Source organism: Apteryx mantelli, chromosome 4, assembly GCF_036417845.1.
Source record: "Apteryx mantelli isolate bAptMan1 chromosome 4, bAptMan1.hap1, whole genome shotgun sequence".
Classification (NCBI taxonomy): domain Eukaryota; kingdom Metazoa; phylum Chordata; class Aves; order Apterygiformes; family Apterygidae; genus Apteryx; species Apteryx mantelli.
The window spans coordinates 19,664,478-19,679,314 of NC_089981.1; the positions used below are offsets into that span (position 1 = coordinate 19,664,478).

Sequence of the window (14,837 nt, forward strand, 5' to 3'; positions counted from 1 at the left end):
GCAGGTCCCCAGGCACTCTATCCTGCAGTCCCTTTCACTGGTTGCAGGAATCAGAGTTCAATGAACTTCAAGGTAGAGTGAAAGGCAGACACAAGCTTTAGTTAACGTGTGCTGAGTTTCCTCTAAGCATGTTGCAGCTGCCACTTCCACCTCGGTGTCGGGATTTCAGCAAGAGCCATGGCAGCAGGAACAGAGTAAAGAGACTGTGGAGTGAAAGACAAGATTCCCGGACACACCTGGGCAGCAGCAACATCTCCTCAAGCTTTAGCGCATGCTGCACAGGGACATGAGACACTTGTAGCCTTGGGTCAGCCTCCCTGGAGCACATCAGGAGCTCAGCAGGAGGAGAAGCAATTAAGTAACACCTCTGCATTTCCCATGGTAGCTGCCATTTCCCCTTAGACTGAGTGTAATATCAAAATCTAAAACTCAGAGAAACTCCTTCTCAGGGAGAGAAAATGTTCGCATGGCACATCGGCCTTATCCCTTCGACGTGCTGAACTGCATGCATGTTGCTCACCTTATGACTTGGAGACACCAAAGGTAACTGGGCAGCAGAGGAGGAAGGGATCCCTTCTGAGGCCTTTCACTCGCTCCCACACACAGACCCTGGTTTTCCTGCTCGTTCCCCTCATTTCTCTTCACTCTGCCTAGGACTTCCTGGGGGTATCACCTGAGAGGCTGAGCGGGGAACGGGCTTTCTTATTCCGAGATTCAATCTCCAACAGCATCCAGGAGATTTCCTCTTTGCTTTTCTGTCCTGCCGACCAGTTCCTTGCATGAGTATAACCCATGTTCTACTGGGCTGGTTTTGCTTGGTCATCTTTTGCCATGCACACAAAGACTCTGCAAGCAGGTTACACACAGCTTAAGAGTAGACAGCAAGTATTTATTAGCTAAGGCACACACAAGATGATAGCTCAGACCAGCAGGCTACTGAGGTAAGCATTGCTGTGCTCCTGCCCCATCCCACTGAGGCTGCTGGCCAGGTGGGCATCAGCCAGGCTGGGAAGATGCAGCATCTTTCACCCCTGGGAAGGGGCTGAGCCTTCATCCTCCTGGCAGCTCTTCTGATTTTCCCCTCAAGGTTTTGTAACATTTCAGGTCAGTATTCTTCCTCTTAGGCCCCTGAATAGAGCATCACCATCTCAAAAGTTTGACTGCTGTCCGTGTTTTCGTTCATGCAGCTTTAGCTTATGGACTCTCTTACGGCTCTTCAGCAGTGTTTTTGAGCAGGGCAAAGAAAAGGTCTCGCAGCCTTCCTGCAGGACCTTGGGTCCACGCTCAGAGCCAGGCAGTGGGCTATGAGCAACCCAAGCAACATCTGCTCTTGCCTTACACAACATAATACTTAACCAGGCTGCAGAGAGAGATGTTTGTGCAGGGCTGGTCACTCCCTTCAGTGGCAAACCTCACTTTGGAACAGCAATGAGATTCAAAGTCAAGGTCTGGAGGGCTTGAAGTACAAACGGTGCCACCTCCTCTGCCTGGGCCAGGGAGAGGAAGGTGTCTGGGAAGGCAATGTGCCTGCACATGGCTATGTATATGTCCTGTCAGGGCTGGCCTTTTTCAGAAAACATGTGATGGGGGTGGCCGCATCCACGCCATGTGTAGGTGGGAGGTAACCTGAACAACAACATTGCAGGACTCCACGCAGAGGCGCTTCCCAGCCATCGCCGCTTTGTCTCCAGCAGCATTTGTAGGACCCTCCCTGCCAAAGACATGACTGATTCCCTCTTTCCTCCTCTCCCCCCATCACCCAGAACACACCTCCTGACTCTCTACAGCCTGGTCAGTGTCACTGCAGAATACGCCCATGCCTCTCCCTTCCCCAGGCACCAACCATTACAAAGCAACCTGACGCTCACTGGAGCTATGGACAGGACAAAAGCAACAGCAGGGACAGGGGAATTTCCCTCAACACCAGGGCTGAGTGCTCAGCCCTGACCATGACGACCGAGCAGGAGGAGGAGCAGTTGATGGGCTCATGACTCCTAGGCCGGGATTATGCACTCTTGCAATTATTGCCCAGATGAACATCCAGCTCAGCTCTGCGCAGAATGGACCAAAAGGGCAGTCCGTGTCCTGGACCTGCATGGAGGCCCCATTCACCTTTTTTTTTCAGCTGATCGTATCACTGCATGGCCATCGTTAGTTGGCCGCCTTCCTCCAGCAGATGGTACCTCTGCACAGGTAAAAGGGAGATTTTCTCCAGTCAGCCGCCCCCAACACCTATGCTGCCTGCACCTGCATCAAGGCCAACCATCCCCTCCCAGCACCACGCATACCCTCCTGGGCACTTTGAATAGACCATTTTGAATAGTTCTGCCTGTGGCCTGGCTTCACAAAGCCAGCTACGGTGGGTTTCATAGCATGGGCCCAATATGCAGAGCACAGGCAGGGGCATGGCAGCAGTGCATGCAGACAGAGGGCAGCCGCGCTGGGTCTCCTGGGATGGTGCAGGACTGTGCCGGAGGGAGCAGGCCAAAACAGCACAGCCTGCTCCAAACCACCGACAGCAAACAGTCCCAGCATATGCCACCGCCCAAGCTGAGCTCATCCTGCTGGGGTGGGAGGAAGGGTCCAAAGTTGTGCCAGGGAAGGTGTCAGACCACTTAAGCAGCCTGGGTGATCTGTGCCAGCGCTCTAGGTCCTGCCCTGGCACCTTGCTGTACTACCACATGTGTAAGCACAAGTCAGGCTGTGGCTTTTAGTTACTTGGCAGTAGCCACGCCTTTTCCAAAAGCTTAGGGGATTTTCTCCTTGGCTCTGGGAATGTGACATAGCCCAGTGTTTTCCAAAGGTGCTCGAAGAAAGGCACAGGTGCTTTGATGCCTTTCCAGGCTATTCAGCTTGGATTACGCATTCCCCTTTGCTCTACAAGCCTGCCTGAAGGTATGTGGGCTAAGTCCGCTGTCCAACGATACCTCTTGGAAAGGAAAATACAAACAAGCAAAGTTGTTGCTAAAAAGGATGGAGGGGTTGTTATCACCTCCCCCACAGAATCACAGAGTGGTTGAGGTTGGAAGGGACCTCTGGAGATCATCTGGTCCAACCCTGCTGCTCAAGCAGGGTCACCTAGAGCCCGCTGCCCAGGATTGTGCCTAGATGGCTTTTGAACCTCTCCAAGGAAGGAGACTGCACAACCTCTCTGGGCAACCTGTCCCAAATGCTGTTCCAGGCTGTTCCACCATCACTTTCAGGGCCCTGGAGAAGGAAAGAACAACTCTCTGTTGCTCTCCCTAATAAATTATAGCCCACCACAGCAGTGCCATCAGACTCTCTTCCCTCTCCTCCTGGAGAGGTCCAACTTTGCAGTCCTGCCTGTGATGGAAGCTAATCGCAGGGCAGAAAAGCCTTCCTGCCACACACGGCCAACAGCTCTGGCCATCAGTGGAGAGCAGCAGTCACATCATGGGCCTTGGGCAGCTGCAACCAGCAGCACCAGTACGACGTGTCATCTCTGATCGCTCACACGGAGCTCAGGCTTTCCCTCTGCAAAATCCCTGCTGGTTTTCACATGCGTCTTTGAGTCCCAAAGCTGCTTCTCAGGAGCAAGTGCCCCAAGTTATGTTCTCTAGGGACAGAAGGAGCAGGAGCAGTCCCACCTGGCAGCCAGAAGTTCCTTTCCTCAATGCCAGCTGCATCCTTCAGGGCTACAACAATCACCACAAAGAAATGTGGAGGCCGCATGGTTGACCCTGGAGACTAGTGGTGGCTGTGAAGTCAGGAAGTAAGCTCATGTAGCAATTCAGATGATGCATTGCATCTCCCTTACGTACTTGCTAAAGAAGGCACACATCCTCAGTAGTACTGATCAGTGCTTTGGGAAACAGTGTCCCTGAGCAGGAGGAGGAGGAGAAGCTACCTCCTCTTTACTTTTAGGCTGCTGAGTGAGATGTTGAGTATGAAGGTCACCAGCCCACTGAAAAGTCACTCTGCCCTGCTCCTATGAACACTTTAGATGGGATCACAACCTGGTCACACCTGACTGAACATGGAAGACACCTAGCAGGAATAAGACAGAGGCATGAAGGTTTAAAAAAAACAACTCATCTTCATGGGCACATTCTCCTCCTCAGAAGTCTCCTCAGAGCAGCCTTCACCTCCTTGTTTCTCAGGCTGTAAATCAGAGGATTTGAAAAAGGGATCACTACTGCAGAGAAAACTGAAGCCAACTTATCTTCATCAACTGCGGAACTACAGCTGGGCCGTAGATACATGAGGATAAAACTCACATAGAGCATCATGACAGTTGCTAGGTGGGAGGCACAGGTGGAGCAGGCTTTGCGCCTGCCTGCAGCAGAGCGCATCCTCACGATGGTCACCGCAATGCGGGTGTAGGAGGCGATGATCAGCAGGTTGGTGGTGATCATGTTGGAGCCCACAAACACAAACATCACAACCTCGTTGAGCCATGTGTCAGTGGAGGAGAGAACAAACAATGGGGGCCCATCACAGTAGAAGTCATTGATGATGTGAGGGCCACAGAAGGAGAGCTGGAGCAAGCCGCTCGTGTGTATGGTGGCATTCAGCAGCCCAGCGAGGTAGCACCCAGCAACCAGGCACGTGCAGAGTCCAGGAGACATGACGACCCTGTAGAGCAGGGGGCTGCAGATGGCCACGTAGCGGTCATACGCCATGGCAGCCAGAAGATAGATCTCAGCCGTGGCAAAAACAGCATAGAAGTAAAACTGCATGAGGCAGCCAGCAAAAGAAATGGCTTTGTGTTTTTCTGAAAGGTCCAACAGCATTTTGGGGCTGATGGTGCAGGAATAGCAAATGTCTAAGAAGGACAAGTTACTGAGGAAAAAGTACATGGGGGTGTGGAGCTGGGGGCTGACCCTGACCAGCACGATGATGCCGAGGTTTCCCACTAGGGTCAGCATGTAGGTGCCCAGGAAGAGGGCAAAGAGGAAGGGCTTCAGGTGTGGGTGCTCTGTGAGTCCTGTGAGGGTGAAGTGGGTCACCCTGGTGCAGTTCTCATCTGCCATCTGTACTGTCCTTAATCGCTGCAGAGAGACCTGGAAGGAAGAGGGTGAAAACAATGCTGGATGCAATTTCCACTTCAAAATATCAATGTGAAAAGATGACACTGCCTTTGAGGTTAAATGGAAAAGGAAAAAAGTAAAAGAACTGCTGATTATTCTCTTGCAGTGACAGTAACCTCTTTGGAAGAAGAAGAAAAAAACGCAGCAGTTCTTAGAAATTCTTTTCCATAAGCATCCAACAAAGAAAGCAGGGTGTCACAACCTGTTCTGTGACCCCTGATTCCCTTCCAGGCACAAATCCAGTATCTACATGCAGATTCTGGGGGGCTCATGAGATGTTTCATAAATATAATGATGACAGCTGGGGATCATGCACCCTTGTTCATGTTTTCCTGTATTTTGATGCAGCAGCTACAGTGCCTAAGCAGATCCCTCTCAAGGCTCCAGTTAAAACAAGGTCCTATCACAAAGCGGAAGGGCATCCTGGAACTTAAAGTTCTGGGGAAAGACACCTGTGCTTTCAGGGTGGAAACTGGCCTCTTTATCTCTCTACAGACTAGGCAGAGTCTCTCCTTCTGGTCTTGTTTCCTTCATTAGAAGTGAGATTCATTGGACTACCACACTATAGACAAGCTGGAGCCAAAGTGGCCCTCTGGCTTTCCTGGCGGTGTAGAGGATTGGCTCTTCTGACCTATTACGAACTATTTCTCTTAGATTAAGAAGACTTATCCTCTGAGGGTAGCTTGACTATGGGAGAGGTTTAAATGAAATGCTCGGGCTTTGAGGCTTGCTCGGTAGATGTCGAAAAGGAGCCCAAGGCCAGCTGCCTCCCTGCACGCCATCGTGCACGCCAAACAACTCCTTCAGCTAGACGCTTTCACTTTTAACCCTTTGACGCAAGACCTTTTGACAAAGGTTGCCAAGGTGCGTAAATCTTAAGGTAAATCTCCCCTTAATCATTTCCTTTCCAGTTCAGGGGTTTGGTCTCTTTTGCACAGCTGATGTGAAAGTGCTCAAGCAGACATCTAAAATATCTATTGTTACGTTAGAAGTCCAGAACCAACTGTCGTTAAATAATATAGATGTGATGAAACATATCTAATTAGAAACTTCTGTGCTCAGTCAAGCGAGACTACTCTCAGCTTAATTATACAATGGCAAACTACTTCTCTAGTAGTAGTAGTACCCTTCAAATGCCGTTTCAGAATACTAAGGCATGCCTTAAGCTGTCATTTTCATAGGCTTTAGAAAGGATTTTCCAATGGGTAACAGAATGCCTACATGTTCCTCCAACGCAGGGCATGATACAATGCTTGCCTTACACTTCCACTAACCTCTTCATTGCAAAGCTCTCCCCTTACCTGAGGAGTTGCTTGCTAAAATAAATTGGAGTCAGGCACTTTTGCAGAGCAGTTCATCCCCTCCAAAGAAAGGTCTTAGCCATTTGGGGTAAATCATCACCTGTAGCTGCTCACTTCCTGCTTTTAAAGGGAAAGTAGACACCCGTGTAGAGCTAAACTTACAAAGGTTGGATGCCCAAGAGTCAGTGAAGATTCCGCACAGGACAGAGATCTGCACATAGGGCAAAGAAGGAGTGATCTAGGATATCACTGAGTGCATATAACCATTGAAACAAGAGTGCTGCTGAAGAATACCTAGTGAGAACGGGTGGCCTTCATCACAGAATCACAGACTGGTGGAGGCTGGAGGGGACCTCTGGAGATCATCTAGTCCAACCCCCCCTGCTCAAGCAGGGTCACCTAGGTCACGTTGCACAGGATCGCGTCCAGGCGGCTTTTGAATATCTCCAGAGAAGGAGACTCCACAACCTCTCTGGGCAACCTGTTCCAGTGCTCTGTCACCCTCACAGTGAAGAAGTTTTTTCTCACGGTCAGATGGAACTTCCTGTGTTTCAGTTTGTGCCCGTTGCCTCTTGTCCTGTCATTGGGCACCACTGAAAACAGTCTGGCCCCATCGTCTTGACACCCTCCCTTAAGATATTTGTATACCTTGATAAGATCCCCTCTCGGTCTTCTCTTCTCCAGGCTGAACAGGCCCAGCTCTCGCAGCCTTTTCTCCTAAGAGAGAAGCTCCAGTCCCCTAATGATCTTTGTAGCCCTTTGCTGGACTCTCTCCGATACTTCCATGTCTCTCTTCTACTAAGGAGCCCAGAAATGGACACAGTACTCCAGATGTTATACCACGTGAGCCTCAAGTGAAGGTCCTGAAAAAGATAAGGACAACTTAATTTGTGGGGGGGAGGAAACAGGAGGATGGAGCAGCCATGAGTGACAGAAAGCTACATTCTCTTTTGCACCTTCATGACGGGGTCCAGTACTGTCTGCACAGGAGCACTGGTCATGGCCAGCTACCTGCAGCAGAGCTGCCGGCAAAGCCCTGTTCCACCATGCATGCCGGGGCTCTTGAGCCCAGCCAACTTTCCCCCGGGTGTCAGCAACATCCTGAGGAGGCCAAGGCAGAAGCTTTTCCTGGGCAGGTGTGCTCATTCCTTGCCTGACACAGCTACCTGCCCAAGCAAGTGGGGAGTATGGGCTCAAACTCTCCTTCTAGCAAGTTCCTCTGCTGTTCCTCCCAAACCCATCTGGACTTGTTTCCATAATGCAGGAACAATACAGATGTGAGGTGAGCTTGGACCTGACAACAGCCTGGGACACACTCTTGAAACACCACCAGCACCTAGCAGAGCTGTGTCCAAGTGTGCCCTGGATGTCGGTGTGCTCTCTGCTTCCCGGTACATTGTCCCCTGGACTCCGGGTAGCACTGGTGGGGAAGATGCTCTTCTACAGACGTGTCATCCCGTGGTGAAAAGTAAGTGTAACCAACCCAGGGATAGTTGTGTGTTTGGGTGAGGCAAGGGGGACCTGCTAGGTTTGGGGTATCCTGTCTCATCAGTCCCCCAAATCTCTTCTTGTACATTACAGTAGGCGTGCTTGTTCTCTCACTCATTTGTGCATCTCTCCTCCTGCAACTCCTGGTGGGATGCAGTGAAGTATACCTGAGGAGTATGTTTGCATACTGTGCCTTTTGTCAGTACATACTCTGTTTTTCAGATCCCCATGATTAAGGGAATGGTGTTCAGAGGCAGGCATTGACACCTGAACAGGCATTTCCAACAATTATGATCCAAAATCGCCCCGCTCGCAGGACCTCATCCTCTTAACATACATTAGTCTTCCAGAGTTTTCAGCAGAACCTGAAATCTCCAACTGTCGTGCCTCTTATCTGGATACAGACAAACTGTAATGATTCAGACAAACTTTGAAAAGTGAATAATAATGGTGAGGTATTTGGCCAGCGTTCGTTTTGAAAGTGTGCCACAGGCAAGACAAGCTGACAAAAAAAATTTTCCTACCTTACATTGGCGCTCCTGCAGTTCTTCACAGTTCTCCTCCGTCCCAGTGAAACTACAGGCAGGTAGGATCATCAGCCAGGTGCTGACAGAGGATTTTCTCCAGGCACAAAGTTATCCAGTTCTTCTCAGAGACATATGAGGACAGTCAACACATCACCATCCAGCATCTCTTTGTCTCGGAAATTCACTCACGTTTGCTCCGTTCAGTGGTCTCCCCGAGCTATTGGCAGACTCCCACTCAGTGAGGACTGAGCGGAAGTCCAAATATAGGCTCTGTCGGTCTCTGTGAAACCAGAATGATGTCCCACTCATCCCATACTCATGGGATAAGTTATCAGAGGTTCTCCAGGGCACCTGGTAAACAGAGCGAGCTTCCCCTGAGGACCTGGGCTTGCATCATGCAGAGATTTCTCTCTGCAGCTAATGTTTTGGCAAATCCCCCAAACATATCAGAAATAATGCCTGCAGACGATAAGTCATTATACTGATGCACTTAACTTTGCAGGGAAGAACTAGACACGAGACAATGCATTTCTGTGGAAGGATGTAAATCAGAAGAACAACTTCTTCCTGTGTTTCTGGAGAAACACATGCAAGTAACTTCTTACTACTGGCTCAATTGAAGGAAATCTGTTCATCTCTGTCATGGCCAGTCACATTAAATTTACTTTTATTTGTGTAATATTTTTGCTTGAATTGAACGTGCACCTGTTAAAGAAAAAGCATAGCAAAATACAGAAATCAATCTGCTACCATTCTCCCTTCTCCAGTTTGAAGACAACTTGCAGTTTCATATTGCCCTTCCTCATACAATTGCGCAGCAGGGTGCCATATCAGCTTCTTTACTTAGTCTTTTCAAGGACTCAGGCTAGCTTTGGACACCTCTGCAGGACATATCACTCATCAGAAGCACCTATTTCTCACTGTACAGGATTAAGGACACCTGGACAGCAAGGCCAGACTTACAGAAACAACTTTTCAACACCTGCAGTTAGGCGGGTGAATCCCAACCAGGACACTGTTTTACCGAGTCTCTGAGTTCACACTCAGTGAGTTTACATTTGTTGTTACTAAGTCTTTCTTTCTGGGATTTACCTCCAACTCTGGTGGTAACACCTACCTCTGGGCTAGTTTACCTGAGCTTCTTTCTGCTCACAAATGCATTCATTTCTAAGAGGATCAAGCTTGGCTTTCCCCACAGCACCTCACACTCCACAGTTTGTCCAGTTCTCCACTGATAGTTCAACCTGTGGAGAACATAGAGGGCAAAATGGAGATATGTGTTCTCTCCAGAAGCAGTGTGCCCCAGCCCAGCTCAGTCTGGGGACTCCCTTAACACACCACAACTAGTGGAGCACCTCTGGCCACGGGAGCCACCTGATCACTGCTCCAGGGCCCGGGGGCAGCCCCACACCGGAGCCCTACCACAGCTGGAGAACCGGGTGCCAAGCACATAGCCCTTCATCTCCTCTGGGGCTGCTCCCCACAAGATGCTCTTGGCCATGGGAGACCACTTTCATCCTCCAAGCAGATCGCTGCCTTCTGCAACCTTTCTTCTGATGGATGCCAATGCAGGGCTGGCTGTACGGCCCTGCCAGCGTCACAAGTGGCATTTCAGCTAGTGCTTTTCTTCTGCAGCATTCCTTCCTTCCTTCCTTCCTTCCTCTTCTGTGTGCCTGTGGCCTCAGTGTGGGAAGCAGGGCAGATATCTAACCCTCAGCTCAGCTGAGGAGGACTCTCAGGCAGTATGCTTTGGCTCCCTGGTGGCAGTGATACACTTGCAGATGGGAATGGACAGTGGCTGCAAACAGCTGGGGAAGGGATGCATATGAGTTGCCTGAGAGCACCTGTGAAAGAAAAGCCTTGTCCAACCTAAAACATACCATGTGCCACCATTAAGACATGTTCAGGAGCTGCTCTGCTGCACTCATGCCACTAGAGAGCAGCGGTGGTATTTTAAGGATGCTTGGAAAAACCCAGGATGTCTCATTCAACATGTTGCCTAGTTTAGCATTACTGTCTCCACATCACACACTATCCAGGGAGGCCTGCACAAAGGTCCTGGCTCTTCAGCCCCTTCGTAGGTGATCACTGAATCAGACTAATCATGGACTCAGGTGGGAAGGGACCTCAGGAGGCCTCTAGTCCAACCTCCTCCTTAATGCAGGATCAACACTGAATTCACATCACATTGCGCAGGGCCCTCTCCAGTCAAGGCTTGAAAAATCTCCAAGGATGGAGGCTGCACAGCCTTGCTGGGCCCTCTTCCAGTGCCCGACTGTCCTCTGGGGGGAAAAACAGTCTTCTATCCAGTCAAACCTCCCCATTTCGGTTTATGACCACTGTCCCTCATCTCTCTGCTGTGCGCCTCAGCAGAGCCTGGCTTTGGCTTCTTGATAATCTGTGTGTAGGCACTGTGAGGCTGCTCTTAGGTCCTCCCAAGGCCTTCTGGTCTCCAGGCTAAGTAAGCACTTTTCCCTCAGCTGCTTCTCACAGGTGGGGTGCTTCAGACCCCCGACTGTCTTGGTGTCCCTGCTAGACTTGCTCAGGTTTGTTGACACCGTTCTTGCTGTGGGAGGCCAAACCTGGAGAGGGTACCCAAACATGGCCTAAGAAGTGCCAAGTAAAGGGGGATAAGCACAGCCCTCCACATCCTGGCTGTGCTCCTGTGCACGTGGCCCAGGATGCTCTAGGCTCCACTCGCTGCCAGGGCACACTGCTGGCTCAGACTTGCCTGCCAGGACTGCAGGTCTGCCAGCAGAGATGCTCCCCAGCACACACCAGTCTGTCACAGGCACAGCACTTATCATTTGTCCCCGCTGAAGTTCATGAGGTTCCCGGTGGCCCATTCCCCCAGCCTGCCCAGGTCCCTCTGCACAGCCACCCTGCCCACAAGCATATCAGCTGGTCCAGCCCCACAGTGTGGCATCACCCACAGACTTGACAAGGGTGCACTCCATCTCCTCCATGCATTAACAACAATCTAAAACAGGACGGCTCCAGGACAAAGCTTTGGGGAGCAGCAAGAGCCAGCTGGGACCTCAGCACAGGCAGGACCCTCCCCGTGGGGACACAGACCCACAGGCACAGACCCAGCAGGCAGAGCCTGGGACTGGCAACAGGCTCCCTTGACAGCCCCAGGCACGGCAAGCAAGGAGCCAGGTCTGGGGCCCATCCAGAGGCGACCTATGGTGCAGGTCTGAGGTCCACCCAGGAGGCAGAGACCAGGCTGGAGACAAGCACACCTACAGCATAGCTCAGGAAGAGGCTGAAGGCCCTGGGCTGAGCTTAAACAGGGCTCCTGGGCCATGGGCAAGGGGTGGTGTGAGTGGGGCTCCAGGTGAGGCTCCTCAGGGCTATTATGCCCCCTTGCTGCCCTCAGGGCACTAAAATGCACAATGAATGCCATCCCAGGAGGGATAGAGAAGGCATTAAACAGAAACATTTTGACCAGTTCAGAAAGCAATGTTTTTTGTCGGACGTGGAAGTATACCATCTTGGCACATACGCTTGGACCTTTTCATCTGCATTATGAAAAGGCACCTTTCATTTAAAGATTGATCTTTATTTTAACTGGCTTAAGTAAATTGCAAACAAATAAACTTCATGCTGCGTCCAATAGAAATGCACTTTTCAGTGTTTCTTCTTGATTCCACACACACACATGCATATATATACATATAAACAGAGGCAAATGTGCATATGTATATGTGTACAAATGGAAAGGAACCAAGTGCCCTAGCATCCTTCCCACCACCCTGAGGATAACCTAAGGCAGAACAGACATTGCAATCAAAACTGAGGTCGCTGGGACACTTGCAAAGCAGAGGTATTGGTCCAGCATCACAGAGTCCACCATTCCCCAGCAATGTGCTCCTCTATCACACAGAAATGAAAACAAGGCGATAATCATGTCCCCCAGCACAGTAAGCTTAACTGAAAGTACATATAATTTTCTCTCCCAAAGGCAGGAAAATGATTGCCATCCTTTCAAAACACACATGATTTTATTTATTTATTTTTCAAGATGCATAGTGCCAGGATAACTCTCTTCTCCCAGGGAGAGGATTTGGGACAAAAGAGGTTCCTCGTGGTCAGAGGACAGTGGGGCAAGCAGACCAAAAGGACTTTGGGTTTCCATGAGAAATCGTGCCAGTGAAAAGCTGAAGCTCAGGGTAGCTCTGCAGCTGCTTGGCCCAGCACGTGTTTGATGGGGTGCCTCACCCTGCGCAACAGGCAGGGTAAGGCAACACTGAAGCTGCCCACTCAAAGGAAGAGAAGGCAGAAATTCTACTCCTATTCTTGATTTCTTATTCCAAATGGCAAGGAGGGCTTCATCGCCTGTAACAGGTAAGCTCCCAACTGGTGATCAGCCTGTGACTGTGCAGCGATGTTGCTGGGGCAGCTGGCTGAGCCCTCAAGCCGCAGGAGAGCATTTGCCAGGCTGGACTGGTCCTAGGTCAGGGGATGGCTTAGGTGATCTCTCAAGGTCTCCACTAGCACAGATTTTCTAAACTGTAAGTTGAGACTGATTGCGAACTCACAAGGAACAACATGAATAACCATGAGCCTTGAGTTGGGACTGCCATCTTCCCTGCTCTCGCCTGGAAAGAGCACAGTGATGGACACCAAAGGCTCCAGTCCTGAAAGCTTTTCTCTGTAGGAGTGCAAAGATACCGATGTGGAACAAGCAAACTAGGTGGCTGGGGGAGTCAAGCCGCGCTGGGTGAGGGAGGGCTTGAACACACCTTTAGTGCCCATCACAGCAGTCTTGCAGGGCAAACGCCTTCTACCAGCCTGTGTCTCCACTCCAGGTAGATTTCACACCTTCTTGGAGTCCACAGATCCCTCAGGCTCTCCAGAGACCTTGGAAAGGCTTCCTCTTTTCCTGGAGCTTCAAGTCTGCTTCCCTGCCACCCCCAGCCAGCTCCCCCTGAGCCAGCCGTCTCCCCAAATGCATGCTCAGTCCCTCCCAGAGCCAGCAGCCCCCCTTCCTTCCTCCAGAGCCTCTCCCTGGGCAGGTGGGCACCTCAATCCCCAATATATGACCTTTTTCTAAACATCATTTATCGGTTCTGGACACCATCTGACAAGGAGACATTTTGACCGCCCAGCACAGCATAGCTGATTTGAACTCTGCAGTAAGAAAGGAAGTGGCAAGCAACTAATGCCTGAACGGAGCTGGATTAGCTCCTGAAAAGAAGGATTTGCTAGAGCTGCCCACAAGCATTGCCCAAAAGCAATCGCCAGCCCCATGAGATTATCTCCTAGGACTACCAGGGCATGGCTACCGAGCTATCTAACACTAGCCCCTCTGCTGGCTTTTTCTTTCTTCACTCAGGCTAGGAAGAAAGGATGGTAGAAAACTGCACAGAAGCAATAGAGTTCACTCTTGAGGGTTTTTCAGACTGCCTGCAACTGCGGATTCCCCTTTTCTTAGTTTTTCTGGTGAGCTACGTCATCACATTAGTGGGGAATCTTGGGATGATCTTTCTAATTGGGGTTGACCCTCAACTTCACACCCCCACGTACTTCTTCCTCAGTCACCTGTCCCTTGTAGACCTCTGCTGCTCCTCCGTGGTCACCCCCCAGGTGCTGGCCAATTTCTTTGCTCAGCAGAAAGCCATTTCACTTCTGCAGTGAGCCACGCACATGTGGTTCTTCAGCCTCTTTGTGCCTACCAAGTGTCACCTCCTGGCAGCGATGGCCTAGGACCGCTACGTGGCCAATACGTGGCCATTTCCAAACCTCTGCTCTACGCTGTCATCATGTCCCCCAAAAACTGTGCCCGGCTGATAGTTGGCCCTTACACGGTGGGGATCTTGAATGCCGTGACACATAGCAGCCTTGCTTCCAGCTACGCTTCTGAAAGCCCAGTGTGATCAATCACTTCTTCTGCGATATCCCCACAGTGATCCCCTGCTCCTCCTCACAGCCCCATACCAACAAGCTGGTGCTTTTCACCCTGTCCTTCGTACTTATGTACTGGCCTATGTACTGGAGAAACCCACATCTCCCACAGACTCCCCTGGAACAGTCAAAGCCCCTAGGATAGATGAGGCCTTTAGCAGCTATGTACAAAGACAAATGCAAAATTATTTCATACACGGTAAGGCAGAAAAGGGGAAGCACAGCCAGAGCTAGACACGAGCCTCTCCTCAACCAACCCAGGCTCCCACAATATCTAAAGGACTTCTCAAGTTTTTATTTGATTTTCTATGGAGGGAAAAACAGGCAAAGATGAAGCATGCGATTAGTGAAAGCCAACAAATGCATATGAACTGTACGTGTAGCGAGAACCAGAGATGCCTTATTCTTTAAGGAGACCAAATGAGAGGCCTTGTCCACCAGCAGGCAGAGGGAAGAGTTGAAGCTTGACCCACTGGAAGCCTCTCGGCTGGCCTGAACTCCAAGCTCTCATCACCTAGGCTACGCTAGGCTAGGTTAAATCTATTTCTGCCACAAATGGCACT

The 14,837-nt window shown here is 50.5% G+C and overlaps 1 protein-coding gene across 1 annotated transcript; it reads right to left on the bottom strand.

Annotated features, from left to right (window-relative positions):
• Positions 1-4,058: 4,058 nt before the first annotated feature.
• Positions 4,059-4,994, bottom strand: LOC136991838 (olfactory receptor 5G9-like). Its single transcript, XM_067295294.1, has one exon. The coding sequence runs from the start codon at positions 4,992-4,994 to the stop codon at positions 4,059-4,061; it is 936 nt and encodes a 311-aa protein (XP_067151395.1).
• Between the last annotated feature and the right edge of the window lie 9,843 nt (positions 4,995-14,837).

Coding starts and splice junctions, on each gene's coding strand:
- LOC136991838 (XM_067295294.1), bottom strand. CDS start 4,994: ATGGCAGATGAGAACTGCACCAGGGTGACCCACTTCACCCTCACAGGA.